Here is a 27,947-nt window from a genome sequence, read left to right on the forward strand (position 1 = left end):
CCCCATGGACACTCCCAAGAGCTTCAGGCTCTCCTTGCTCTCCATTGCTCTCCCTGTACCCCAGTGACATCTACCATCTGGGTCCCCAGCGTTGAGGACAAGCACAGAGTGGGGCTCAAAAGTCCTATGCTGAAGGCTAAAGAAAACATCAGCAAAATGAAAATGGAACCAACCATATGGGAAAATATATTTGTCAATGATACCTCAGGCAAGGGATGATCTCTAAAGTATATAAGGAACACACACAGCTCCACTCCAGGAAAACAAACAACTCAGTTAAAAAATGGGCAAAGGACCTGAACAGATACTTCTCCAAGGAGGACATACAGAGGATCCAGAGACACATGAAAAGATGCTCAATATCTCTAGCTATCAGAGAGATACTAATTAAAACCACAATGAGATACCACTTCACACCAGTGAGAATGGCCATCATAAACAAATCAACAAACAACGTGCTGGAGAGGTTGTGGAGAAAGGGAAGCCTTGTGTACTGTTGGTGGGAATGCAGACTAGTGCATTCACTGTGGAAAACAGTATGGAATTTCCTCAGAAAACTAAAAATGGATCTGCCTTTTGACCCTGTGATTCCACTGCTGGGATTATACCCTAAGAATCCTGAAACACCAATTCAAAAGAACCCATGTACCCCAATGTTTGTGGCAGCACAATTTACAGTAGCCAAGTGCTGGAAGCAACCTAAGTACCCATCAGTAAAGGAATGTATCAAAAAACTGTGGTACATTTACACAGTGGAATTCTATGCAGCAGAAAGAAGGAGCTCCTACCTTTCATGACAGCAAGATGGAACTGGAGAGCATTATGCTAAGTGAAATAAGCCAGACACTAAAAGACAAATACCATATGATCTCACCTATAAGTGGAACCTAATCAACAAAACAAACAAGCAAGCAAAATAGAGCCAGAGATATTGAAATAAAGAATGAACTGACAGTAACCAGAGGGGAAGCGGCAGGGGATAATGGGGAGAAAAGGGGAAGGGTCATCAAGGAACATGTATGAAGGACCCATGGACAAAGGGGGTTAGGATTGGGGGGGAGGTGGGGATAGGTGGGGTTTGGGGAGTAGTGGAGGGAAAATAGAGACAACTGTACTGGAACAATAATAAAAATAAATAAAAAAGATGTTCATTCAACATGAAAGAAAAGCATGGGAGAAAAAAATTCTGCTCTGTGGGAGTGGATGTGCCCTCACTGGTGAGCGCTGATTACCCTCACAGCGGGCTTCCTGCGTCATCCCAGACCAGAGGAGCAGTCCTGTTGGAGTGCATTTCCTTTGTCTGCGGCTCTGGTGAAGTGAGTGGTTTATGTAACAGTCCATGCTGTTGAGGCTGCCATTCTTAGCTCCATTTCTATCGTCTCATTAACGTCCACCTGCCGTGAGGTGGGGCTGACAAGGCTTACTCTGGCCTGATAAAACCCCATGAGTGTGTGTTTGATCTTCTTATGGAGATCAATGTCTCAAACAAATGACTGAGCACCCAGTAGAAGATGGGCAGAGGCCTTGGACAGTTCACAGAAGAGTGGACGTGGGAATTTTTCTTTTCAAGTTCAACCTCACTCGCTGTAAGACAAATACAGGTTAAAAGCTCACTGAGATCCATTTCTTCCAAAGTGTCGGGCGTGCCAAAGTTCAATCTGTTGCTGAGGCTGTGTGTCAGTAGGCAGCCTCGTTGGCTGCTAGAGGGAGGGTGGATGGGCACAGCTCCTGTGGAGCGATATTCGGAAATGGGCATTGGAATTTAAAACTGCCTGTGCTCTCTGACCCAGCAGTTTCACTCCAGTGACTCTGTCATCGGGATGTGTTTGCACGTGTGCAAAGTGGTGTGCGCATACAGTGATTGACCATGTCACCATGTTTGTGACAGTCAAAGGGAAGAAATCCCACAGCACACCAGGGTTGTGCGTCGCAGACAGCTTCATCAGATAGGGTAGTTCCATTCCAAGAATGGTGGTGATGCTGGAAAAGGAAGCAGATTGCAATATTTGTACCAATGTGGAAAGATTTAGAAGATACACAAAATGAAAAAAAAACACAACAGAGTAGAGAATGCTGCCTTTTATATAAAGGGGAAAGTGCAATATATTTTTGCATTTGCCTTGTGTATGTGAAGAAATTGTAGAGAAATGCAGAAGAGACTAGTACCAGTGGATAGATGGAGGGAGGGAGGGGGTCCAAGTGGATGTTGGTAGGTGGGCCACTTCAAAAGGAGGGAGACTGTACTTTGCATAAAATCACACACAATCACATTCATATTTTGAATCATGTAGTGTTTTGCTTGTTCAAAAATATTAAGGTTAAAAAAGCCATCCTAAGGGAGGTAGGCTAGTCTGGGGGAAGATCATCTTGCCTAGTTTGTGCCAGCAGCACTGTTGAGTCAAGTGAGAATCCCAGGTCTGTCCTCCCCCTTGGGTCCCCAGCCTTGGGCAACGGTGCTTTGTGTAGACCGGCCTAGGGGAGGGAGTGTGTGTGTGTGTGTGTGTGTGTGCGCGCGCGCCTCTGTGTGAACCTGGAGCCATGGCCCCTTCCTTGTGACATCCTGGTTGCTATAGTACAGGGCTCTGTTTGTGACACTGAGAAAATACTTTAAAGAAACTGCTTCCTGACCATGACTTCCTGGGCAATCTGTCCTTCCGGAGACTGTTGAGTGCGAGGGTTTCCGTACCTTTCTGGACAGAGTGAGTCCTGCTCACTCAGACCTCGGGCTCTGCTGGGAATAGAACCTGTGGTGAGGGGTTCCTCGCTTCCCACCCTCCCCTCCCCCCAGAAGAGTCAGGAGGCTGTCCCTCTCAGGGCCATGTCTCCGGGCAGCGTTGACTCAAGGGCGGTGGCACCTTCCCCTCCTGTGTCTTGTCTCCTCCGGAGCGGCCAGTGGTGCAGTTGGCGCCCTGTGCCTACTGTGCTCGGAGCCGTTTCTTATACCCAAACCGCCAGTGGAAACAGGAAGTGATGCAGCAGAATCCGCCTTGCATGTGCACTGAGGGACTTTCTCTCTTTGTCATTCCTCCTCAGGGGTAGACACGTGTGGCCGTCTGTGCTGCAGGAGCCCAGGTGCACCAGCTGTGGACACTCTCCAGGTTCACAATGCCACCACCAGCGGACATTGTCAAGGTGGCCATAGAATGGCCGGGCGCCTACCCCAAGCTCATGGAAATCGACCAGGTTGGTAATGCCGGGAGCCCTGCGGGGGTTGCGGGCGGTTTCCTCTCTGTTCTGGAATTTTCATGGACTTTGGACGGCTCTCTCTTCCCCCTGTTCACTCTCTGGCTGTGTTGGGGAATCTACACAGTGACACTGGCAGTGTAGTTTGATTTCTGTGCTCCGTGCAGCAGTGACGTGTGGGCTTTTCACTCCTCTGGCATCTCCTTGGCTGGTGTCAATACAGGGCTTGTGTCTGACGCTGTGACATAGGCGGGAGGGACGCGTGGACGGCTGGCTCTGGGCAGCTGACACAGTGGAGGCTGTCCTAGCCCTGCCTGGCAGGGCCTCGTGAATATGGGCAGATTGTTTTATCATAGGCAACACAGAACCTAATTTTTTGAATCGTATTGCTCTCCCAGTTTTGCAGAAGCAGCCAAGTGCATTATATTAACAGCTCAATAATGAGATTAGTGTGGTGGGTTCAGGCCTGGATCCCTGACCAATGTAATTTTATAACTAGTGTGAAATGTACTCTGAGTCTAGAATATTGCTGGGCATGTAATAACTACTGAGCAAATGTTCACTGAATGGAAAAATAGCAAGATGATTAAAAAATGATTTCACCTTCTAGCTTAGGTCTCAACAGTTTGGGGAGGCAGCTTGGGAAGGTTCCTTTGTCCTTCTAGAGCCAATGATTTTAATGAAAAAGAGTCAAGACTTAATACACAGTTGAGGCTTTCATAGAGCAACCAACAGGATGCTAGGTGGCTATTTACCTTTTCAAAGTTAGGGCACTGTGGAAGTTCACTTTTTATTTATGTCCTTGATACGATTTTATGAGTGTGATCTGCCGGTGTACTGTTTTTTCCCCTCCTCAGATTTTATTAGCTGGTTGCCATATCCCCATTATATGGCATTGTGTGGATTCAGATAATTCATTAAAATAAGTTATAGGCAGCAAGTCAGAATGAGTTGGGCTCGAGCATGAACGTGAGGAAAGGTAAATGTTGAGGATTACTGCGATAAAGGTATCATCAGCTGGCACGTCCTTGTCATTTTGACTGCTCTCCGGTAGTTTCTGGGGCCCTGGAGGAAGCCCGTGCAGGTAGAAGAGCCTGCCCCGTAGTTTTCCATGCACGCAACAGCTGTTTGTCCCTTTCACGTGCTGTGTGAGAGGACACCAGTTGGATTTTATTGTAAAGTGTGCCTGGGACTGCTTGGTGCAGGCTGAACGTGGTTGGGATTAGGTTGGGCTACCTGGTAAGAGAACCACGCTTCAGTGAGCTAGAAGGTGGCTTCTGGGCTGTCACGATGCTCCGCTGTCATGGGCCCAGGTGCCTCTGCCTTGTTCCTTTGCCTCCTCCACAGGGCTGAGGACCCATTGCTTGGGCCTCCCCTGGGAGCTCGTTAGACACACAGGGGCCTGGACCCACCTCAGACCTGCTAACCCTGAGCTGCATTTTCACCAGCTCCCTGGGGACTCCTGTGAGGCGTTAAGTCTGAGGCGTATGGAGCTGGAAGCCCGGTGCCCAAGCCTGAGGTCTCATGTGAACCACCTGGAGCCCCGTCCCAAGAGTCCGGTGAATGATTTCCTTTGAGTCCTGCCGTGGCCCAGCGTGTTTGGGGACATCTGTGTTAAGACAGCAGGCAGCTCCTGACCCACTCTCGTGGGGCCTGTGGAGTCAAGTGTCCCTCCCAGCCTCTGGGCATGGCCTTTGCAGTGTGCGTGTTAATGATTTAAAAAAATAGATGTAAAAATATTTTGGAGCAATTTTAGGTTTATGGACAAACTGCCAAGATTGTACAGAGAGTTTCCACATACCCTTCACTCAAGTTCCCCTAATGTTAACGCCTTACTATGACAGCGGTGCATGTGCCAGAACTAAGAAATTAGTGATACATAAGTGGCCACAAGACTGCACACTATTTTTGGATTTCACCAGATTTTCCCCTAATGCCCTTTTTTCCGGTTCTACCGATTGAGGGCTGTCAACCACGTGGTTTTGCCGCTGTCCTGTTCCTTGAGATTCCTTGAGGCTCCTGCCCTTTCTCAGTCTTTCCTTGTTTTCTGTGGCCTGATCGCATTGAAGAGTAACTGTATTTTGATAGTTTCACACACAGAGAAGTGGCGGAAATAGTACAAAGAACCCCTGCCTGGCTTTTACCCAGAGCTGTGAATTATTATTGTCCTCCATTTGCTTTATTAAATGTTTTCTCTATTTACTCTCCCTCTCTACTATATATCCTCTCTCTAAACCAGCTGAGGGTGATTTAAGAGTTATCGTCCCCATTGCCTCTCAATACTCAGTGTCTTTCCTAAGAACAAAATCATTCTTATGTAACCACCGTCTCTTTATAAAAACCAGGAAGCTGCACATTAGTTCAGTGCTTTCATCTGATTCCAAGTCTGTAGTCTGTATTCTGATTTTATTGGTTGTCCCAGTAGGTCCTTTATTGGTATCGTCCCTACAGTCTGAGAGCCCACCATTTACTGTCGTGTCTCTCTGGTCCCCACTGATCTGGAACAGCTCCTCAGTCCATCCTTATCTTCTGTGGTCTTGAGGGTTTTATAGAGTACATGCCAGTGATTTTGTGGGATGCCCTTTAGTTGGGGTTTCTCTGATGTTTCCTCCCTGCTTGATTCAGATTTTGCATTTTTGGCAGAAAAGCCGGAGACGTGACATGGCGTCCTTCTTGGGACATCGTCTCAGGAAGCTGACGGCATTACCCTGTCTCATTCCTGGTGATGAGGCTGGTTTTATAAACACAGATACTGAGGTTCCTAGAAGTTGGGTATTTGCTGGTCAGTGAGACCAGAACGCAAGCCAGGCTGCCCTCCCCCTCTGAAGCCTGGATTTGTCTATAGTTGGCTGAACTGTTGTCTCCTGGTGATGCCATGCGGGGACCCGCACAAAGCATTAGACACCCAGCCCCTTGTTGTCCAACAGCTACTGAGGTTGGGGCAAACTGCTGCGTGGCCGGTGGTCTTTCTGGATTGAGTGAGAAGTTGGCACAAGAACTGGACATCCGTCTTCATGTGTAATAGAGACTTTAGCCATGACGAGTCCTTTCATTTCACCTTATTTTTTGTCTTGTTCAGTAAGGGCCACGCAGTCTGCCTCTCTCCCACTGCACATCACCTTCATTTAGAAAGCACTTTGCTCCTTTTTTACCTGAGTAGCACCTAACTCACTGACTGGTGTTTCTGGAAGTGGGGATAGGCGCTGCTGCCCCATGTCCTCTGGAACGTCCGCTTCTGACACTGTATTGCTGCTGTCTGTCAGCTTACACCCGAGTCAGCTTACACCCTTTCTCCATGCCCAAGAGTCCCCCAGGGAGTTGTGATAAGTGCACATGCCTGACCTGGCTACACAGATTTTGATTCTGTCGCCTTAGGGGTGTGGCCCCTAATCTTGTTTATATTGAGTAATGGGGATCCAATGCAAGCGTCCCACATTGCAAGACCGTGGGGGCTGGTGAGAGAGAGCAGCCCATGAGCTTCTTCTCTCCATTGGGCTGTCTCTCTGGTGCCCCATGAACAGGCCTTACCTAAGGATCGGAGATTTAATTCATGAGTAACTAGGACAGGGAGCCCCCTGGGTGGGGACCCACTCTGCCCAGCCATCCTTCAGCAATGCTTGCAGAGTTCAAAGGGTATCTGCTCCCAGCGGACTGATTTATCTCCCTTCTAAGTTTTAAGGAGACAGTTCCATAGGAAAAGTGCTAGGAGCTCTTCACAAGTGGGGTTGACTGGATCCCAGGCTGCTGCCAGGAGTCCTCAGCTCACCAGCTATGGCTCCTGCTCCAGCCCTCACCATCCATTGTTGGGCCTTCAGCCTCAGGACCACCTGAGCCTGCAGGTGCACCGAGCTTGGCAGGCATTCCCCTGCCCCGTTCTTGTTAATCTGCTCTCCCCTGAGCTGTGTGTTTCGCTGTCAACAGTGTAGAACCCCCGGTGCTTTGATGAGAGGCAGTGTGGCCTGACTGACACGGGACAGGCTCCAGGACATGGAGAGTGGGGTGGGGGCCTCTAGGAGCCTCAGGATTGTTGTCTGGTAAAGGCTAGGTGATAGTTTGCCGCTTTTGGGATTGTTGTGAATGTTAAAGAAAACATGTGAAAAGAATGCAGGGCATTGCCTGGTGTGGAGTAAATATTCCACACAGGAAGGCAGGCGCTATTGCTGCTGTCTAAGCAAGTTCTCATTGGGTAAGAAAAGGAGATGCTGTGGTTCTCTCGTTCACCTGCTCTTCCATCGTGAAGCTTCCCTCCTCTCTCCTCCTTTGTCTGCCCAACTTTCTTATTGATTTTAGCGAGAGGGGAAGGGGTGGGGTAGGGAGAGAGAGAGAGAAAGAGATTTGTTGTTCCCTTTATTGATGCATTCATTGGTTGATTCTGTATGTGCCCTGACTGGGGATCAAACCCACAACCTTGGCACATCGGGCCAGCGCTCTAACCAGCTGAGTTACCTGACCAGGGCCCTCCAAAATTCTTAAATGTTTAGGAAAGAGAGACAATTAAAGGGCATGTGGGAGGGAGGCATCCCCCAGTAATAAAGGAACCCGCTAATGGGACATGCAGTCAGTCTGTGCTACGAAACGTTCGCTGGCTCCCTAGTACTGCCCCACGATGTGTTCTTCCAGCCCTTGGCTGCTCACCAGCATTCCAGGCAGCAGGCCTGTTCTCTGCACATGCTCTTCAGGCCTCCGTTTCCTTCTTCCCCTCGCACGCAGTGTTTTCAGGGAGTTCACTGAGCACAGAAAGCCACCACGTCTCCCTCTGCCTCAGAAGCCCCTGCCTGCGTATGTGTGTGCTTCCACAGAGAATTCGAAGCCCGTGTCTCCAGCCACCCTGGCTTGCTCTTCCTCGGCCAGCGGAAGAGGGCAGTCTGTCCCTGTCCCCCGTCCCCCCGCGCGCCCTCAGCCCGGCCAGCGCNGGCCCCCCCCCCCCCCCCCCCCGTTGGTGCACCTGTGTTTTAGCAGTTCTTCCCCTACCCTGAGGCTTTGCCCCATCGATGTCCCGTTGTTCTTCTTTCCTCCTCTGCCTTCAGCAGGAAGCTCTTCTAGTCCTACCTTGGAAAATGCCCCTCTTGACCTATGAACTTTCTTGCTAGAATCCACTTTATTTTCTCTCTCTCCATTCCAAGCTGATTGAAATATTGTCAGTATATGTCCCCTATGTTGCTTCAGCGTCTGCTGAGCTGTAGGAGGAAGAACAATTTTCCTCTCTCTGCAGCTGCCCTGTTTGAAGGCACCGATGCCTTCTGCGTTGCCGCAGCACATGGTCATCTCCACACCGTGGCTGGCCTTGCGCCCTTGGGTACGCTTGGCAGAGCTGTGCATTCATACCTTTTTGAAGCCCCCCTCCCTTTATTGGGCTTCAGTGCTGAGATCCCCCATCCTTCTCTGATTGGTTTTTGTGAGTTTCACTCATGATTCCATGTTTTTCTCCTTTCGAAATCCGACACAATGTCAGTGCTCCGCACTCTGGATTGTGTTCACTAGTGACCTTCTTTGTCTCAGATCCCGTGTTCTCCCGTGGCTTCGAGGACAATATCTATCTAAACACCACCAGTTCGGATCAGCTGCCTGGCCCACTGGCTCATCGCTCTGTTTGTTGTGTGCGTTAGTCCCCTTTATAAACCTTCAGTTGCCTACAGAATACAGACAAAGGGTTGGTGAAGTTGTTCCAATGTGAACCCGAAGAAAGGTCACTGATATAGCAGAACTCAGTTCTTGAACTTGACACATTCTGGAAAACTGTTTGAGAAGCAGTTTGTTCCAACACCGAGTCTCCTTTGTTTGTCGTCAAAGGGACATGTGGCTGATCAAGCAGGTATCAGCGTAAAAGGGCTGCTGGGTTGAGAATGGAGACCCAAAGTTTTGTTGGATATCCGAGATGTTTTTGCCATGAACAATGTGCATGAGAACCAAATGGTCTGAGAACTGAGACATCCCAGAGCTGAGGAGGTTCGACCGTGGTCTGTAGAAGAGAGATCACTGGGTGTGCTGTGTGTGGCTACAGGTGCGGAAAGCCCCTCCTCCCCAGACGAGAGAGCTGGTCTCACCTGTTCTTGGGAAAGGTGAGCCTGAGCCATCTCAGTAGGGAGAGTCCTAAGCATCTTCCTGGTGGACCCGAGTACATCAGACAGACACGGGCAGGTTGTCATGCAGCAGGGGTGGGCCCACAGACAGTGGTGGGACCAGGCATGTGGTTTTCAGCCTGGGTCCTGCAGATCCTTCTCCGCGGGTTCAGGGGTGATGGGGTGTATGATGGGCTTCCGGGCCTTTCTAGAACACTTTAGCCACAGCAGCTGCAATTGACCTGTTTTCATCTGTGGATGCTTTGGGAAAAGATTTTGCTTGAAGAAAGTGTACCACAATTTAAAAAAATTGTAAGTGAGCTTTGAGCTTTCCAGGGACCCTGAGATTTGGGCCAGATTAGCCGCTTTCCCTGGCTTTCTCTGTGCATCGTCCAGGTTCACGGCTCATACAGGGGCTGCATGCACTCCTCACGTGTCCTCTTGTTTTGGAGAAGCTGCCCCTTTATGCATGGGTTTGCCATGTATACATACTTTTAAAAATGTCTTGAAATTTTTTTCTCGTAGTAAGCCTGCTCAAATTCCTCCTGCCTTATCTTCAGCCCTTCACTCCTCCCAAAGCAATCCTGGCTTTGCTAAGCCCTGTGGAGGGTGAGCCTTCTTCGTACTCAAGCTTTTTTTGATTATGTCATAATACAGTCATTTCTGCATCCTTCTAATTCCTATACCATTTTCTTTGCCTGTAACTTTGGTTTCCAGTTAATCCATCTGTTGCAGTGGATTATAAGCCCCATATGGTCAGCCTGCATTTCACACACATTTGTGTCCCGAGGTCCATCGCATTGACCTCGATTCTGATTGCAATAGTGAGCAATAAAGATAAGAATAAAACTTTGGTATTCCCCATTCTCCAAACAGAAAGGTTGCAATGGCAGACGCTCCCTATATGGGGCTGGGGGTTTTATTTTTCTAAAGGAAGCACAGCTGTATGGGTTGTTAGGTGTGTGCCAAGCTGCTGCCTGCGGTTTTCCCTCGACCACCCTACTTTTACGGTGTGTGCAGATATAGCTCAAGGTGCATCTAGCTGATTTACTCAAGACCTTTGTAAAGCTTATGAATCACATAGAGCACGTTGAAGTTTCTGTGTGGGACGTTGGAGTTTAGCTTCTTTTTTACTAACAGTAGCAGCAGTAGTAATAGTAATAGCAGGTACCACCTCATCGGCAGGACTGTGTGCTGGGCAGTATGAGAAGGGCCCGGTGCAGGCTGATTTATCCTGTCGTGCAGCCCAGGGAGGCAGCGGAGGCTTCCCCGTCCCTTGTTGTCAGAGGTGCATTCGTTTGCCTGAGGTCACGTTGCCAGGAAGCTGCCCATTTGATGCCAGCACACAAGATGCTAAAACCCAGGCCGTTTCAGCCCAGCCATAAATCTCCTTGGTAATTCTTTTTATAACTTGTTTCTCTTCAGCTTTATTGAGGTATAATTGACAAAAATAAAAGATATTTAGAGGATACATCGTGGTGATTTGATATGTGTCTACCTAGACACAGGACTGCCCCTATCACATTAATTAACATGTTCCTCACTTCATATTTATGGTTTCTTTCTTTTTTTGGTGAGAACATTGAAGTTTTACTCTCTCTGCTAATTTCAGTTATGCAATACTGCGTATCAGCTGTAGTCCCCGTATTTTCCATTAGATCCTCAGGCCATTTTTGTATTGTAGCCGAAAACGTGTGCCCCTTTAGCAGCCTCTGCCAATTGGCTTCACGCCCCCAGCCCCTCCGCCCCTGGCAGCCACCCTGCTACTCTGCATCTGTGAATCTGGTTGTTTTTTAGGTTCCGCATATGAGTGATACCATGTTGTATCTGTGTTTCTCTGACTTACTTCACTCGTTTGGTAGTTCTCCTTGAGTCTCTGCATTTCCCATGCTTCTACTTAGCGGATCCGTCTTAGCTGCTGCGTGTTTGAGTGGACACCAGGCATTGCCACGGTGCCTGCTCTGCCCACTGGCAACGGGACTCCCTGGGACAAAATGTGCCACGGAAGCAAAGAAAACCTTAGGGAAAACGTGGTGAATGGTTTGGGTTGTTGCAGAAGGAGCCTACCTGAAATGAGACAGAACCTCGCCAGGTGGGTTCCTGGGGGTCTGCACGTGGGGAGAGGCTGTTGGGCGTGGTGCCCGTGGATATGGACTTGGGGCGGACTGACTTGGACTCCAGATCTGGGCTGCTACTTAAGTGCTGGGTGAGTGGGGACAAGCCTCCTGCTTTATGAGAAGAGTTGGCACTGTCCCTGCATCCTTTCTGGCACTGCAGGGCTTCAGTGAGATAATCACTCAGCACTCTGCTTAGTAATGGTAACCATTAGGAGCCAATTGTGATTTATTCACAGTGGTGCACAGAATAGAACTAGCTTCTTAGGTTTCCAGCAAGACTGGAACCAATCATACAACCTCCCCCCCCAGTGCATTGAAGCCAGTGCTTCAGCCTGAAAACCCATAATTCCCTTAACATTTAAATATTGAGAGTCTGGTAAAGGAAAATGACAGTCGAGCTCCACATGAAGAGTGTTAAATTCCGGCCTGTACGATAACATAAAACACACAGTATGAATGCGCTTCATACCATGGAACTGTACGTTTAGAAATGGTTACAATTGTAGGTTTAAATGTTCCATAGGATCAAGAAAATGAGATTGAAGTTCTGGAAAGTGAGGTTCCAATGTCGCATGGCAGAAATGCAAAGTCATGTGATTTTCCTGGCCTGTCCTCGCCGGAGTGGGTGAATTATATCAGGGTCTCTCGGCCTCAGCACTCTTGACATTTTGGACTGGATAATTCTCAGCTGCGAGGCCCATGCTGTGCATGGTAGGAGTTGAGCATTGTCCTGACCTTTACCCTCTGGATGTCAGTGGCATTTATTTCCCCAGTTGCAACAACCAGAAATGTCTCTAGGCATGGCTGAGGTCCCCTGGCCAGCGGACAGATCTCCCCCTGCTGGATTGGATCAGGGGCTCCCAGGCTTGGTTCTGCATCAGAGTCACTGATGACATGCACTGACAGAGAGGATCACTTGTAGGTGCACGCTGAGGCCCGGGGACACCTGTTTTTGTCTGACTTGCTCACTGGGGTTGCTGATGCACTTGGACCGAGACTTGGAAGTCACATTGTGACAGTCTGTAGACCTGACATTCACAGGAAGTTTCAGTGAGGGCCTCAGTTCTCACATGGTCTGGATAATAACCAGCCCCCCCACCCTCCTCACTTTACAATGAGCATGAACACCCCTTTCAGAGCTCCTCTTGTGAGAAAGGTGTAATCAAGCCTGCACGGCGTCGCTTTGTCGCTACTTGCTGTCATTACAAGGTAGAGTGATGCTGGGAGAGCAGGTGTCATCCCTCATCTGATGTTTGCATCTTTTAAGTTGGGTATTGTAACAGCTATTTCTTAAACTTCCTTTAAAATAAGTGACTGGGCTACTTCCCTTTTTGGTTTCGGCTCTCTTTTTCTTTGCGTGCTGGGGTCTACAACATCTCATGAAATCTTAAAGTTTGCCATGCTTTGAAAGAGAAAAAATGGGAATATATTTCCCCCCTTACCTGAGAGCACCATTTAACTGAGCAGGAATGAATTGTAGCCTTCTACTTTTCCTTCTGAGAATGAACTAAGGATTTTGGTTTGCTTTCTAGGTAGCTGGGGTGATATCCTCTTCCATCTGGTTCCCTTCCCCAGCTCTCTCATGAAGAGTCCATTGAGTAACTCAGGACAGGCCCTTCACCAACTGTGTGTTCTTGAGATTTGCTGACTAAGTCATCTCACATTCTAGAACATTCTATGCATGTCACCCTTTGAACTTCATTTGCCTGGTGGGTCATGTGGCCATTTGTGGTGGGGTATACAGATGCCTAGGTTTTTGCGCGCAGAAGGATTCTGGGTCCCCAGAGAAAGGCTTGGATCTCTCCCTAGGAATGTAGACCTGTACCAGGTGCCTGGTACTCAGAAAATGTGAGCAGCCTGAGGGAAATAAACATGTGCTTTCCTATGTTCCTTTTTGTAGATTTCACTCAAATGGCCCTATAAATGTGTGGGTCAGTGGTACCACAGTTGTGCTTGAAATCCCCCCGACTTTCACAGCCCTTCACATAGCAAGCCTTGTCGAGTCTGCTTCCTAAATGGGCCTTGGTTCTGTCCACCTTTGCTCTCTCTCACTGTTACTGCTCTAGCTGACCTCCACCCGTTGGCTCCAAGGAGCGGCCCCACTGTCCTCCTTGCCAGTCACTTGCTTCCTCTCCAATGCATCCTCCCCATCTAAAGCACCCTTCCGTGGCTCTCCCATGTGCTTAGAATAAAGTCCATACTTCCTTGCTGCGGTGGCTGGGGCCCTGCTCTCCCCAGCCCTAGACTGCGTCACCAGCCTCGCTGAGCATCCCTGTGGCTTTCCCCAGCCTCTGTATTTGCATTGTCCATCTGGGTGACTTCTTACCTTTTATAAAAGCACACTTCTCAGAGCTTTGACAAATGTGATTTTCTCTGAATTGGAAATTACCACCCTCACCTGTCTTCCTGTTCTTTCTCCATCCCTGATGAGATGGAAGGTCCTTAGAAAAGGTCTGTTCTGACTCCTCAGACTCGATGAAAGCCCTTGTTATATGCACTGTAATGTCCTGTGTGGCTTCACTCACTCGCTGTGTGATGTTCTGCAAGTACCCAGCATCTTCCTAGTGCCCAGCACAGGGCCTGGGATGTGGCGAACTTATAATGAATGGTGAGCAAATGAGGTGGCTGATATGTTGTACTATCCCTGTCAAATGATATAGATAATTACATGTGGTCATGAAAGGGAGCAGCCTGGGCACAGGAGTGTCCCTTCCATTGTTTCTACCATGCATTTTAAATGAAGGGTTCAGCAGAAGTGACGCCATTGAGTGCAGTTGGGAGGGTACGTGGGTGTCTCGCACGAGATGGACAGCACTTGGAACATTTCACCTAAAATGTCAGAGGGTGTGCTCGAGTGTGGTGTTGTTATGTTACAGAATCACATGCTTGTGATATTGTAATAAGAGATCTTATGTAATAAAAAAGGGGTATTGTTTGTGTTGGACCCTGTATATTATTACAGTTCATGAATCGACGTTACGAAGGCCTATTTTTGTCCTTCCATCAAAGCCGTCCATAGTCAAAAGACAACCCACAGACTTCGGAAGAAGCTGTATCAGATTTCAGAATGCTTACAGACGCACCGTTGCTGCAGGACAGGTGTGTGGTGATCTGTTCGCATCCTTCAGCCCCTTCACTCTGAAGTGCTGGTAATTTCCAGCTGTCACTCCTTCCGTGACCTTCTGACCCATATAAACAACTACCTATCTTCCTGTTCGCCGTGACCATCTGGATGACCCTTCTACCTCAAACTCACCATATTCAAATGCCCTGCATGGTTCCTTTCTCCCCTAAACCCAGGCAGTTGTGCTTCTCTTCCTGTGTCCCTTGTCATGGTGCCGGATGTCAACATACACCAGTCTGTGGGAGCTGAGACTGAGTGCCTTTCTAGACTCCTCTCTCTCCCTCAGCTTTTCTATCCAATAAGTTACCTTAGAAAACTTGCCTGCATCTGGCCGCTATGACCATGTCCGCTGTTGCTGTGGCTGGGCCTCTTCTCTCTGGAGGATCAGAGACGGAAGGGAGGGCCTTAAAGTACAATAGCCTCAAAGGAAGAGCTTTCAAAGAGAGAAAATAACATCTACATACACAGGAGGATGGGGACCCAAAGTAGGTGGCTGTCAGTTAAGAACAAACGGACATGAAAAGCACCAATCAGAAACCGTGGAGATGGAAAGTATACATATAGTCCACACACTGTAAAAAAACAGTAAAACCACAACAGCAAAATAAAAACAAACACATAGACAAAGTCAAAGTCACTCTATAGTGGGTTTGGCTAAAGAGAGACTCTAGAGCTTGGGGGAAGAAAATGAGGAATTTATCCAGAGCACAGCCCCAAAGGTAAAGGACTGAAAACACACGATTTCGATGCTGTACTTTCAGAAGATGAGAGTTTCAGAAGCGGTTTGTGAGAGGTGAAATCCAGAGAGATTAGTTAGACAGCTGGTGCCACAGTCCAGGCTAGAGACAGTCATGTCATGGCCAAGGGTGGGGACAGGGAGACAGAAAGAAGTGAGGCATGTGTCTCTTTGAGACATTCGAGGAGGTAAAATTGACAAGAATTGATGATTCCCCTGCACTAAAGCAGAATGAAATGTTAGAGATGATTCCAAGATTTCTTGGATGAACAACTGGGCGTGTGGTGGCCACAGCCACTGAGAGAGAAAAAAGTGAGGGAGGAACATTTAGGTGGACTCACATTCCTCATGGAAACCTTTCAAATGGGTTCAGGAAAGTAGGCAGGCAGCTCTGTGGTCAGATCTCCTTTAGATTTCCCTTCGGGTTTTGGTGTGCTGGCCAGTTTGCCCCCCTAACTGGTCTCCAGGTCTCTGCATGATCACCTGTTATTAGAAAGTGCACACTTGGCTATGTTGTGCTCCTGCCTCAAAACCTGTGATGGGTCCAAATCGCCAGAAGTCATTTATAGGATTGAGACATTTCGGGGGATATTTTCATTGTATTTTTCCATTTCTATTTGTCACTGCCATCCACTCTCCAGCCCCCTGCAATCACCACATGGTTGTCTGTGTCTGTGAGTTCTTTCTCTTTATTAATTTATTTTTTTGCCCGTAGGATGTAGAGATTTGTGCCTCTACCTTGCCCTTTTAGCTACATCTCTCATTCATCCTTATGACGTTGTCGATTCCTCCATATGACGTTGTCGATTCCTCCATATGACGTTGTCGATTCCTCCATATGACGTTGTCGATTCCTCCATATGCCATGGGAACATCCATTTAGCCATGTGATTGCATTTATATACCTCCAATCAGAAGTGCCCGAAGCGATCCAAGCGGCACCAATTTTTAATTGCTTCTCTCTACCCACAGGCAGAATAAAAGAGGTGTAAGGAGCTGCCATGGAGATTGGCTCAGCGGGACAGAAACACACACAGTAATGAGAAGGGTGGACTGACAAAATGTTGGTTGCAAGTGTATTTTCCGACCAACTAGAAGAAGAGGAATAAAAGTTCAAAACTGGGAAAGGGAGTTTGGGGTACAATTTAAGTTTGAAGTTAGAATGGCCTGAGACAAGAAGGAACAGCAGAGATGTTACGGCTGGAGGTGTTGATTTGAGCATCGAAAGTGAGAAGGGGGAGAGAGCTCTCCCACGAGGCATCAGAAGTTTCAGTGCTAGTGTAGCCTTTCCTCATCATTTATGTGGACAATGCACAAGGCAGGCTCCCCTGTTCTCCTGGCAGTGCTAACACATTGAGCTTTGAATAACGTTTATCAAGGACTCACTGTGGGCAGCAACCAAGATACCCAGAATTCCAGCACCTGTCCCACAGGTGTTTGCTCTGGACCATGGACTTGTTTGTGGTGACCAGGAGTACGGAGCTGAGGTGGGGTTAATGAGCAGGGATTCGGTGATTGTACAGCTCTGGGTTCAAATTCTGGCTTTGTCACATGTGTGGAGGCTTTGAGAAAGTTACTTGACATCTTGAGATCCTCATACAGTTTTCTCATTTGTAAAGTACACTTATTAATGGATATATGGTAGCTCTTCAATAACTAATATCTGTTACTGTTACTATTATTAGAAGGACTGGCCAAGTGATAAGAGATGATAAAAGTTTGGGTGAATGGTATATCAAAGGTAGGGGAGTTTTGAGAAAATGCATGTTCTGGGTCCTTTTTGCAGAGCCTTTTCTGTTCTTCTTGAAGGCTGTGGTTCAGCCTCAGTTGCCATCGTCACACCCGTGGGGATAGACATTTGAGACTTGGGCGCCAGTGTTCCTCCACTACTTGCTGGCAGACGTCTCAACACATCCATTATGACTCAAGAAAGAAGGATGAATTGGCATTAACACACGCATCACAAACAAGTTACCCAGCTACACGGCCAAGGGAGACAAGAAGTATAAGGACAAAAACTCAGTTCAGTTGTGAACTCACTTCCTAGTATTCCCCTTGCCACCAGCTCCCCTCGGCATTCTTTTGGTTGCTCCTTGACTTCCAACCTCAGCTTCTTTCCGGTTGATTCACTACTGTGATTGTGTGTTTAAATTAACCCGAGCCCCAGTTTGCTTCTCAGGCTTTCTCATATCTGCTCCTCTGGTCCAATGGTCCCCTACCTGTCAGGGTGCACAGTCATGCGTTTATCCTGCGGAGCTGGTCCCACATTTTATTTTTAAGCCACGTGCATAAATATGGTTAACCTGCCATATACGAGTTAAACACAAATAAGTAGACTGTTCTCCATGAGTGAAGGGAAGCAGGCCATGAGATCTGAATTAATTCACAGTGTGAATTAGTCATTTCCACATGGGAAAGGGCACTTGGTTAAAGGGTGGGGTGGAGTCCGACGGCGTGTTAGCCAGGGGGGGTCATCTGGGAGCACTTCCCCGGAAAACTGGTGTTCGGGCAGGGCAGGGGGGGGATGCGGGAATGAGCCAGTTGGTTGCTGCGGATGCTCAAGATACTGAAATTTGAGGATACAATTTTGTTCCTTGTATCCCTGACAACATTGATATTGGAACAATATTAAGTAGTTGAGGACTAGAAAGAAGACTCTCAAACGATAATTGGTATCAGTGGCGCTTTATTCTTACATTGTTCATGTCTTTTATTTTTTGTCATCTTCTCTATAATTGCAGCTTTCCTTCTGTTGAAGGGAAATACCATTTTTACCCAGTAGAAGTATATCTAATACCCCAAAGAGGAAGGTATGTCTATTTATCTTTATTCTACTAACGCAGCCATTTTCAACCTTTTTCATCTCGTGGCATACATAAATTAATTACGAAAATTCTGCGGCAAACCAACAAATAAATTTTTTGTTACACCTGACAAAAATGAGGTATAATTTTGATTCATCTCACACCTGATGGCTGTTGTTGTGTTGGTGGTTGGCATTTTCATATTTGACAACAGAAGGGAGAAGTGGTCAGTGCCCCTCACCAAATAGGTGCTGCTTGTTTTAAAAATGCTTGCGGTACACCAGTTGAAAATCGCTGCCTGAATACATGGGACTGCTGATTATGTATATCTTTGCTCATTTATATAGTCCAGTGATTTTTATGACACAAAGATTGCACTTTATCTTGCTGACGTCTAGTATTAATTAGTTACATGAAGCTTGAAACAAGTCCTTTTTAGTAAACCATTTTGAAATGAATCATTGTTTGTCAAGAAAAAAGTGGCCTAGCCTGTCATCTTTCAGTTTTTTAAATTAACGCAACCCATGGTGTGACTACTTTGGAGCTGCAGCCAGGAGTGCCTTCGTCATCTCTGACGGTCGCCTGAGTCTCGTGTCAGTGATTCACGTGTGGAGCTGTTGTCACAATACTTGCTTTCCAAGAAACAGCCAAATTTGCCTCAGGGAAGTGTGGTTTTCTCATTAGCGTCCCAATTGTTGAGGCTTCTACTAGGAAAACAGAGTAGCACACACAACTCTCAGAACAACACCAGATTCCCCCCGGAGGAAGGTCTAAGGCTCGGAGCATGGGAAGTAGTCACAGGGCATGTTGAAGGGAGAGTGAGGCTGTCCTAAAATGCCTGGTGACATTGACATGATGCCAGGAGGCTCCTCCCAGAACTGCCTGGGTTGTCACACAGTAAAGTTGCCCCAAGTCACAGCCCAGGCTAAATCATGGTCAACATATGTGTCCCTTCCCGGAGGTGTGCTGACGTGGCTTTTTTCTTTTTTTTCTTTCTGGGCCAACATCACTCATAACTGCTGTGCAGAATGTGTTCAATGAATTTCCGTGTCTAAAAGCAAAGTCAAGTCCCAACACTGTGCTGTGCCCCCCACCGAGTGTCAGAATAATGCATCTGTCGCATTCTTTTAAAGCACCGAAGGAAACGTTTTTCATCAAGGAGGACCAAGCACGTTCTGTCTTTGTGGAACATCGTTCCGAGGGCAAAGGGCTGTGAGGTCTGCTCGGGGGCAGGGCAGGTGCGGGATGGTGAGCCAGCATCGCATCTGCCTTCCACCTGCTGTGTTCTGTCCGCAGCCCTTCCCTGAGTTTCAGGGGCAGCAGAACAGGACCAGGAGAGAGGAGGAGAAGAGCAAAGTCTGCAAAAGGAACTGTGCTCTTAATCAAACACTGTTCTTAAATTGCTTGCCTTGCGGGGGCCTAGCAGCCACTCACTGAGGAGGTGGCAGGGGTGGCCTCTGCCTTCCAAGCGAGTCTAGTCTAGTTGGCACAAGAAAGGAAAATGAGTTGAAGAAGAAAGACCAGGACGAGACAAGTGCCAAAGGCAGCCCAAGGGGGGAGCGGGCTGGAGTCGCTCGATCAAGAAGGAGGAATGGGATGCTTCTTCATCTAACTTTTTCAACCAACTTTTGAAAAATGTGCCTGCACACATCCAGACGGTATTCCCTCTTCATAGGCAACCTCTGTCCAGCTCCTTGCTGTGGACCAGGTTCTCATTCCAGGGCCTGGCCTGTGTCGTCAGTCCTCGCCGCCCTGTGGCAGGCAAGGCACGGCCCTTTGTCCCAGCAGAGACCGGTGCGGCCTCGTCAGGAGGAGTGATTGTCTGAGGTTGCCAATTCAGGGCCTGTGAACGTCCAGGTTCAGTCCCGGGGAGTCTGTTTCCAAAGTCGTTCAAGAGCTCATAGTTGAGGAAAGATAGCGAAAAGCCAGTAGTTGATAAAAACTCACCACTCTTAGTTCTTTTCTGGTGTCCATTTCTTTAGTGTTACCTCGTAAGCATCCCCACCCTGCCCCGCACCGTGTGTCATTAAAAGCATTGGAAATGATCAAGCTGTCCATGAAGCCAGGCTTTCTTCACAGGGTGATGCCCATTTTAGGACCTCCATGGGCCTGAGAAGTAATGCCAGCAGTGAGAACTGCAGCCTATGCCCCGTAATTCCTAACAGGCCTGTGGTCACCTCGGATGGGGGCGGCCAGACTCATGGGCCTGTGTCAAGGCAGAAGTGGGGCAGTGCGGACTTAAGACCTCCAAGGTGAGCATGTGGGCTGGGTGAAGTTCCCAGGCCAGGTTCCTTGGCGACAGACAGGAGCAGGTGTTTGTACAGGGACTGAGTTCATCAGAAGTGTGACAGGGCAGGGGGTGGGCACTGATAGGGAATGACAGCTGGGCCATCCCCCAATGGGGCTGCAAGGTTAGCAGGATGACTCTGCCACTTCCTCAGAAAACAGGCAGGGGCTCTCAAGGGTATTTCTTCTTGGCATTCTGGTCTCTCGTGTCTTAAAGGAACCACGCGGTATGGGTAGGAGAGTGATCAATTTTTTATTGAACAGATACAAGGGAGGCAAGAGGAGGAGCTGTTTTATAAGGAAGAGGGTGGAGCGTTGAGTTTGAAGGGGAGGCAGGGCATCCCCAAGGATTCATGCCGGGCGTTACTGGAAATGCAGGACCAGACCTGAGAAGATGGGTTAATGTGGGAGGGCCAGATTCAGGACCGTATGACACCAACAGTGCATTAAGGTCAGGGGTCGGGGCACCGACAGGAACGCCAAGGACGAACACCCATGCTCGGGAAGAGAGAGAAGAAGGTGCCCTGTTGCAGATGTAGATGAAAATGAGCTGCTAGAGCAATCGGCCATTCTCAGGAGTCTGGTTGATTTTAGGAAGAGTTGATACCCCAAGTGTTTTGTATAGGAAATGGTTGCTTTCTAGACTTACCGCTTTTTGTGAACTGAGTTAAATAAAAGAATTCTTTTGGAGAATGAAGAGTTAAAATAAAAAAGGAGGGAAGAATCCTTCAAAACGACAACAAAATAGCTGCGCCTTGGACGCAACCGGGGCACATGGCGGTGCTTTGCCAACAGTGCATATGGAAATGCATACTCTGCGTGGCAAATAAAAATATTTTGCCAAACACGGAGATTTTCCCAGAATCATATAAAGTGAAGAAATACTTCTGCGGGGCTGTGAGGTGACCTCCTCACAGCTTGTTGCTAAAGGGAACGGGGAGGACAGTGTGTTCTGGGTCCTTCGCGCACACAGTCCTCCTGCACATGGTAGTCCGGTAGCTGCCTGCCTGCCTGCCGACACTCCGGGCCCTCTTTAAAAACACTCCTGCTTTTCCCCTCTTGGTTCACTGTGAGTTCGAGATGGTAGTCTTGACCTTCAAAGCAAAAAGCTTAAGGAATTTAATTGTAATTTTTATAAGATAAGAAAACATACTTGGGTCTTTAAAGTACTTTAGCCTCAATACTTTAAATTCAGCTACAGTCAAATAGATTATAGAATTTTATTTTTAGTGCCTTTATAGCTTATGGAGTCACAGAGGGGGGAAAAAACAGTTTTCATCCTTTTAGACCAAATTTTCTTTTCTCCTGGGCTGTCTTTCTCCCAGTGAAGTGAAGGCACGTTATTCAGCTGCTCTGCGGAAAGCTGTCAAGGCGATGCCCTGTCACTCTGCTCCTGCATCTTTGAGAAGCTGGTAGAGGGACAGGAGCATCTCATGCAACCCGAGCAAGTGGGGATGAAAGCCCAGCAGAGCCTGTGTTTGGCTTGGAATCGAAGTCAGTGGTGAAGCTGCTGACACACCGAGGGCCGTGCATGGGCAGCGACGCCAGAGGAGTGTTTTCTGTTTGCGGTATGCTGTTCAGCCCCTGTTTAGGGAAACTGTGCGGGTCAACCAGGGGCTCCTGCGTGGCCTTGCTAAGGGACAGTGACAGTCACTTGATTGCTGTCTGTTTTATTGCCTGTTGAATTACACTCTTCATCAGCTGTGTGGCTCAGTGCTCTTCCAGGCTGTGAACCACGTAACACCCTCGTGAGGGGTCAGTGCAGTCAGGACTGACAGCGTCACACATCTGCCAGTTTGGAACCAGCAGCTGCGTCCGGCCACCCAGCAAGGGCAGATGTGGTAGCAAGTGGGCTGATGAGTGCAGGTTAGCCTTCCAAAGAGTTCACTTTTTGTCTTTCCCAAGAACGTTCGTGTGTGGGTTTCCTGTTTAAGAGAAGTGTGTTGAATCTCTCTTAGATCCATTGATGTCCTATGCACTGTGGAAACTAGTACTGAGTGAAGGAGAAGGTTACAATGGTGCATTAAGATGCCCTGTTCACAGGGAGAAGAAGGTACAGAAGTCCTTAGGAGTACTTTGGACCAAGAAGGGGTGGTCTCTCTTTCAGGAGACTGGGGACGTGTGCTTAGAGGAGGTGGCTTTGGCATGGGTATGAATGGTAGGTGGAGTTCACTGTTAGAGATGGGACAGAAAGAAGAGAGGGACATTTCAACAAATAAAGTGAAAGTGTGGAGGATGTATGTATATATTTGGTGAATCACCAACTAATTTAGAAGCGTGGGAACATGTATAGCATCAGTAGAAACTTTAATTGCTTGAGACCAGATTGGGGAAGGCTTGGACGATCAGCTAAGGGATGTGTGCTGTGTAGGTGGTGGTCACTGGGGACCTATGGAGGATATTGGAAAGACTGACATGAGCAAGTTTGAGGGGAATTCTAATTTTGTCTGATTATAGTTCAGGTGAAGATTGGAAAGAAAGAACCTTGGAGGTGTGAAGACTCATTTGCAAGGGTCCAGTGGTGGCATCCTGAGAATGCTTCATGGGAATGAGTTCTGGGAAGGATACAGGAGAGTGGGGGAGTGGAGGAAGTAAGGATGGGACTTGGTGTCTTGTGCACATGATCATCACAGAATAAAGAGGAGGCAGGTTCTCCAGCAATGCACAGGGAAGAGCTACCAAAGGTAGGAAGTCATGGAAAGTAGGAATCAGAGTGTGAGGTGCCAGTGGAGCCTTTGACTGGACATTCCTGGCAAGTAATTGGCAAGGATGGGCGGGCACTCAGGAAGGTCACTGGGGCTGGGAAGCAGAATTGAGGGGGACAGGATTAGGCGACAATTCTTTTGACAGCAGGAGTGGGAATGAGGAGTGTCAAGATTTTAGAAGAATAGTTAGGATGTGGGAAGTAACAATGTGAACATCCCAGAGGAAAATGCTACACAACCTTGTAATTAATTAGACCTGGAGGTGACAGAAATAAAGGTAATGACGGTCCCAGGTGGCAGTGGAGTTATAACAAAAGGGAGAAGTCGAGGTGGATGTGGGGGAGCTTGAGGGCTTGCTGATTTGGGGGTAGAATGATGGGTAGGGATTGGTGAGAGTGATGAGTTCTATTTGTATGTTTAAACACGATGCCTGAAGAAGAGTTAAATGCTATATTTAATAAGCTGTCAAATATTTGCAAGAGAGCGTTTGGGACCAGAATAGGCTTAGGGCAGTTAAAGAGAATGAGGAACTGACCGATTCAGTAAAAGCAGAAGATGCAAGAACAGAACAGGGAGCTTGGAAGCTAAAGTAAAAGAGAAGCCATGAAGGATCTCTCGGATTTTGTTGAAGGATTGATTCTTGGTTATAACTGCAGGAAAATGGAGGACATACAACAGAAGCCCTGGAAAGGGTCTCAAAAAGAAAGTAGTAGCAATAGTGTCGAGTGAGGTGGACAGGTGAAGGGAGATGAGAACTCTGAAAGTCATCGTATTAGCTTTGGGTGCTGGGGGCTAATGTTTCACTGGAACAGGCAGAAGAACGGAGGGGGCAGGTGTAGGAAGTGGGCTGTGGGAGCAGCCTCGTCCTTTCGAGTCATTCTTTCAACTGCTGGGGCCGCACTGTGGGTGCACGGTGTTGGATTAACTGCGGTTTTTCTTCCTCTGCGGTTTGAGTTTTTCTTCAGTCTTCCTCTGTTAAATCTTCAAGCTTTGTTCTTCACAGTCTTGACCCCTTTCATAGACCCATCTTCAGAGTATCCTGGATATAGTAGTTCTAGGAGTCCATAGACTTCTGCCTTTTCCAACCTGATTCTCAGTCTATGAATCAGACTTGAATGAAAAACCAAGAAGTTCCCCTAAGAGACCTCGACTAGGGGGTTCGATTCTGGGAGGTGTTATTTTGGGAGCCTTTTCCTACCTCGAGAGCAGTACTTCCTTGGCCCGATCTGCTGTTTTGATTTTATTTAAGGCCGAGATCCAGCCCTGTTTCTTATATTTCAGTTTTGAGGGTGCAAGAAGTAAGATTAGGGGCCTTAGAGACAACAGGTCCTCACGAAATGCTGATACCCTAGAGAGGCCCCTGGCAGCTGGAAAGGCAAAGAATCCTTGTCTTGTGAGAAAAGTTTGGTTCCTAAAGTTCTTTTCTCATTTGGTTTGACCCTTTTACCTACAGCTGAAGCCGTAAACAACAGATAAGTACTTGCAGAGGCCGTGGACATCTGTGACATGTAACTGCATGCTACAACCCAGTCCCTATTTCTAATCTTGTTCTGAAGGAGACCAACTCAGGATGGCAAGAAGACTCCACCATCTTTCCACTCCCCAATTCTCGGGCCCTCTTCCCACCCTGCGTTCATAGTCGTCGGCAGACGTTGCTTTGCACACTCAGCCAGAGAGGCCAGACCTCCAGTGGGAGGAAGTCACTGTGGGACCACAGGGGCCCAGGTCAGAGGTTTGAGAGGGACAGGAAGGCCTTAGCAAGGACTGCAGTTCCGAAGTCCCCGGGAGTGCAGCTGTGGCAGCTTTGTGTCCAAGGACAGAGAGTCAAGAGGAACGTGAAGCTCTTCTAGTGACATGGGAGGCAAGGGAGCCAGAGCCCTAACCCCTCCTTGTGTCTTTTGCCCTTTGTATGAATTGTAATTGAGTTGAATTGAATTGTTATAGTAGCTTGAGAGTGGGTGGGTCCTATGCCCATTTTACAGATGAACTAGTTGAGGTTCGCAAATGCAGGACATTGTAGTTCCCACTGCAGACAAGTTGACGAGCCAGGATTGAAACTGGTCCTGCTTGGGACTCAGATGTACTTTCCCCATGCTGCTTTGCACACTTAAATGCAGACAGTTTATCCTGGTGTATCTGAAAATCCCGGACTGCTTGGATATTTCCTTGATTTCTTTTCCTTACTTTCCTTTTTTTTTTCTGGTCATTCTTTTGGTTGACACACTACTGTCTACCCCAGGCAGAAGACAGAGAGGGTCTGTTTACCTCCAAAGCAAGAGAGTCTGCTGACATCCCCGGGCAAGCCGTGGGTGCCCATCGGCCGCATTCCTGCTATCTGGAGGCGGGTGGAGCACAGCTGTGGCTGTGAGGCCTGAGTGCAGCTGTAGTCACCGCCAGTTGACACCAGGGCACATGCTGTCCTGGTCCCATTACGTGAGCATGCCCAGCTCTAGTTGCTGCGTGATTGGCATTTGTCGGGGCCTAGGTTATGGAAAGAATTCTTTGCACTCTGTAGGAAAAGTTTCACAGTGCCTCGTAGGGCATTTGCCATTAGTTCTCATAAAGCTGTCCCGAGTGCGCGCTACTTTGCATGCAGCCCGACTGCTGCTTGCCCGCTGCGCGTGCTCCCAAGGAATTGTGCTTGTTGCTTGGCCCTGGCAGCCTTCATTGCTGCGGGGATCTTTGATGGAAGCTGTGACTCCATCCCGATTTCAATGCAGCTAACTTACAAGTGATGTACATTTTGTTCAACTAGTAATATTAAGTATAGAAAAAAGTACCTCCAGGGTAATAAATCATCAGGATATTTAGTGGTGATGGCTGGTAGAATATCGCCTCGAGAAAAACAACAGACTCATTGAAAACAACTAAGAATAGCAAATGGAAAGTCTCCTAGCTTAGACCCCTTTTTACCAGCCTTCTTCTCCTTTTTTAAAAATTTAAAATGATGAAATGAAACTAACAGTATTTCCTTTTTTTGCCATTTTGCAGAAAAAACCGCTGTCTGCAATAATAAAGGAAGTCTGTGACGGGTAAGTGTTGTTGCTTGGGGCTCCTCGGCGGTGTTGATGTTTCACAACCTGAGAGGCAACCAAAGTGTTGCCCGGGCAGTTGTCAGGCCCCATTCCCAAGTCACCCCTGACCTGCCCCAAGACACCAGGAATTGCTGTTTAAGGTTTGCATGCCCCTTTCCACCAAAAACCCCCAAAACATTGGTGCCCTCAAGGAGGAGAAAGTGTGAACTGACAGGTGTGTGCACACCAGGATGGGCTTTATTTATTTTGAGGAAAAGGGGTGTTTATTCGCCCTTCTCAGCAGGGCACCGTCTAAAGTTCCTGAGGTTGAATGCCCACTTCATTTGGTGTGAATTGGGAGGACCGCTCCAGTCCTCCAGATGAAATTGTTTAAAAGACAAGTCAGCGGGTCACTCTGCTGCCACATGAACATCACGATGAAGATGGCTTTCCCACTTCACCTTGCCCACGCAAATGGAAGCTGCATTCTTTTTTCTAATTTTTAAAGCAGAACTGTGACTAGAGGATTACTTGGAATTTAAGACCTGGGAGACTAGACTAGAATGTTCCAGAATGCAGCAAGGGTAGTGGTTGGGCATTGGAGAGAGCAGAGACAATTATGGAAAATTTAAATGTATTCTTTGCCTTGGTTTTCCCTCTGCTCTCCACTCCTTCAAAATAAGGAGGAATGTAACTTTATGTTTAAATACCACCCCTGCCCCAAAGCCATGAAGATGAAATGCTTACAGGTGAGCAATAGGCTTGGAATAAGACCTAGACGAAGGAAATTATGATCTTAGGGTAAAAGGTGGGCGAATATTTTGGTTTTGAAACTACATTGTGGGGTTTGTTGAGTACTGGCCCAGTTCTAAACACGGAATGCTTAATTCATCTAACTTGATCAAGCCGTGAACATGGAAATGACCATTTCCTGCTTTTCTGACCAGTCTCTGCTTTTATTTTAAGGTGGTCCCTTGCCAACCACGAATACTATGCCCTGCAGCATGCTGACAGTTCTAACTTCTACATCACAGAAAAGGTAGGCCACCCCCATGACTTAACCTGGGGCACTTGCCCTTAAGGAAGTTAAAATATGACTGACCTGCCACCTGCCCAGGACGTCACGTGCTGGCCTGTTTTGCATCGTCCCTCCATGGAAGTGGAGTCTGCAAATGAAGACCTGTGATGTCGGTGGCAACCATGTGGCACTTGGCCCACCCAGGAGTGGAGACCAGACACATGTCTGGGTCCTCTTTCAGCAACTGCATTCCAACAGCGCATTTTCTAATTATCTCTCTCACTGCTTGGTTAAAGCTTTCTGTGATGCTTAATGACAATCTAGCTCCCTTTTTCAGACACTTTCCCGCCCCCTCCGCCCAGAGCAGTGTCTAAGTCCTCTTAAAGTAGTTGAAACAATGACAAGAAATCTTTTCACAGGTGGCATTGGGCAGGCACAGAACGCTCAGTGAAAAGATTTCTTGTCATTGTTTTGGGGGATCCTGCTTTCTTCTTGGGTGACTTTTCTGTTCTGGGAAGCTTGGAGGAGAAGGAGGAAACTGGGGAGACTGTGGGGACCCTGGAAGCAAAGAGGGATCAATGTCTTAAGAGTTCCCTGATCAGAGAAGGGAAAACAAACATTTATGCAGAACCTCCCAGATGCCAGGAAGTGGACCGCCAGGCACTTTAACATCTGTTTGTTGGTTTCTTTCCAGGACTAACCTGTGATATGCATAATATTGACTTGGGGGGTGACCGATAAGACACTGAATCCTAAGGGTCCAATGGCTTGGTCAGAACCACAGGCGCAGTGAATGAGAGGGCCAGGAAGCAAATGCAGATCCGTGGGCTTTGTCACTGTTCCTCTGGGGGATTTCTGGAGGAGCTGAGTGTTCAGCTCGGTTTTATGGAGCAGTCACCGC

General features: G+C 47.9%; 1 protein-coding gene across 2 annotated transcripts in view; it reads left to right on the forward strand.

The window, feature by feature from the left end:
* ELMO1 (engulfment and cell motility 1) overlaps positions 1–27,947 on the forward strand; it is a 476,071-nt gene that overhangs the window by 91,852 nt on the left and 356,272 nt on the right. For both annotated transcript variants that reach the window (XM_037041133.1, XM_037041135.1), the window contains exons 2-4: positions 3,034–3,183; positions 26,006–26,046; positions 26,995–27,067. In XM_037041133.1, the coding sequence (XP_036897028.1) occupies positions 3,106–3,183; positions 26,006–26,046; positions 26,995–27,067 (192 nt within the window). In that variant the 5' untranslated portion in view covers positions 3,034–3,105. The remainder of the gene's footprint in view (positions 1–3,033; positions 3,184–26,005; positions 26,047–26,994; positions 27,068–27,947) is intronic.

The sequence above is a fragment of the Sturnira hondurensis genome, unplaced genomic scaffold (assembly GCF_014824575.4).
Source record: "Sturnira hondurensis isolate 20B ecotype Veracruz unplaced genomic scaffold, ASM1482457v3 Scaffold0002840, whole genome shotgun sequence".
Taxonomy (NCBI): domain Eukaryota; kingdom Metazoa; phylum Chordata; class Mammalia; order Chiroptera; family Phyllostomidae; genus Sturnira; species Sturnira hondurensis.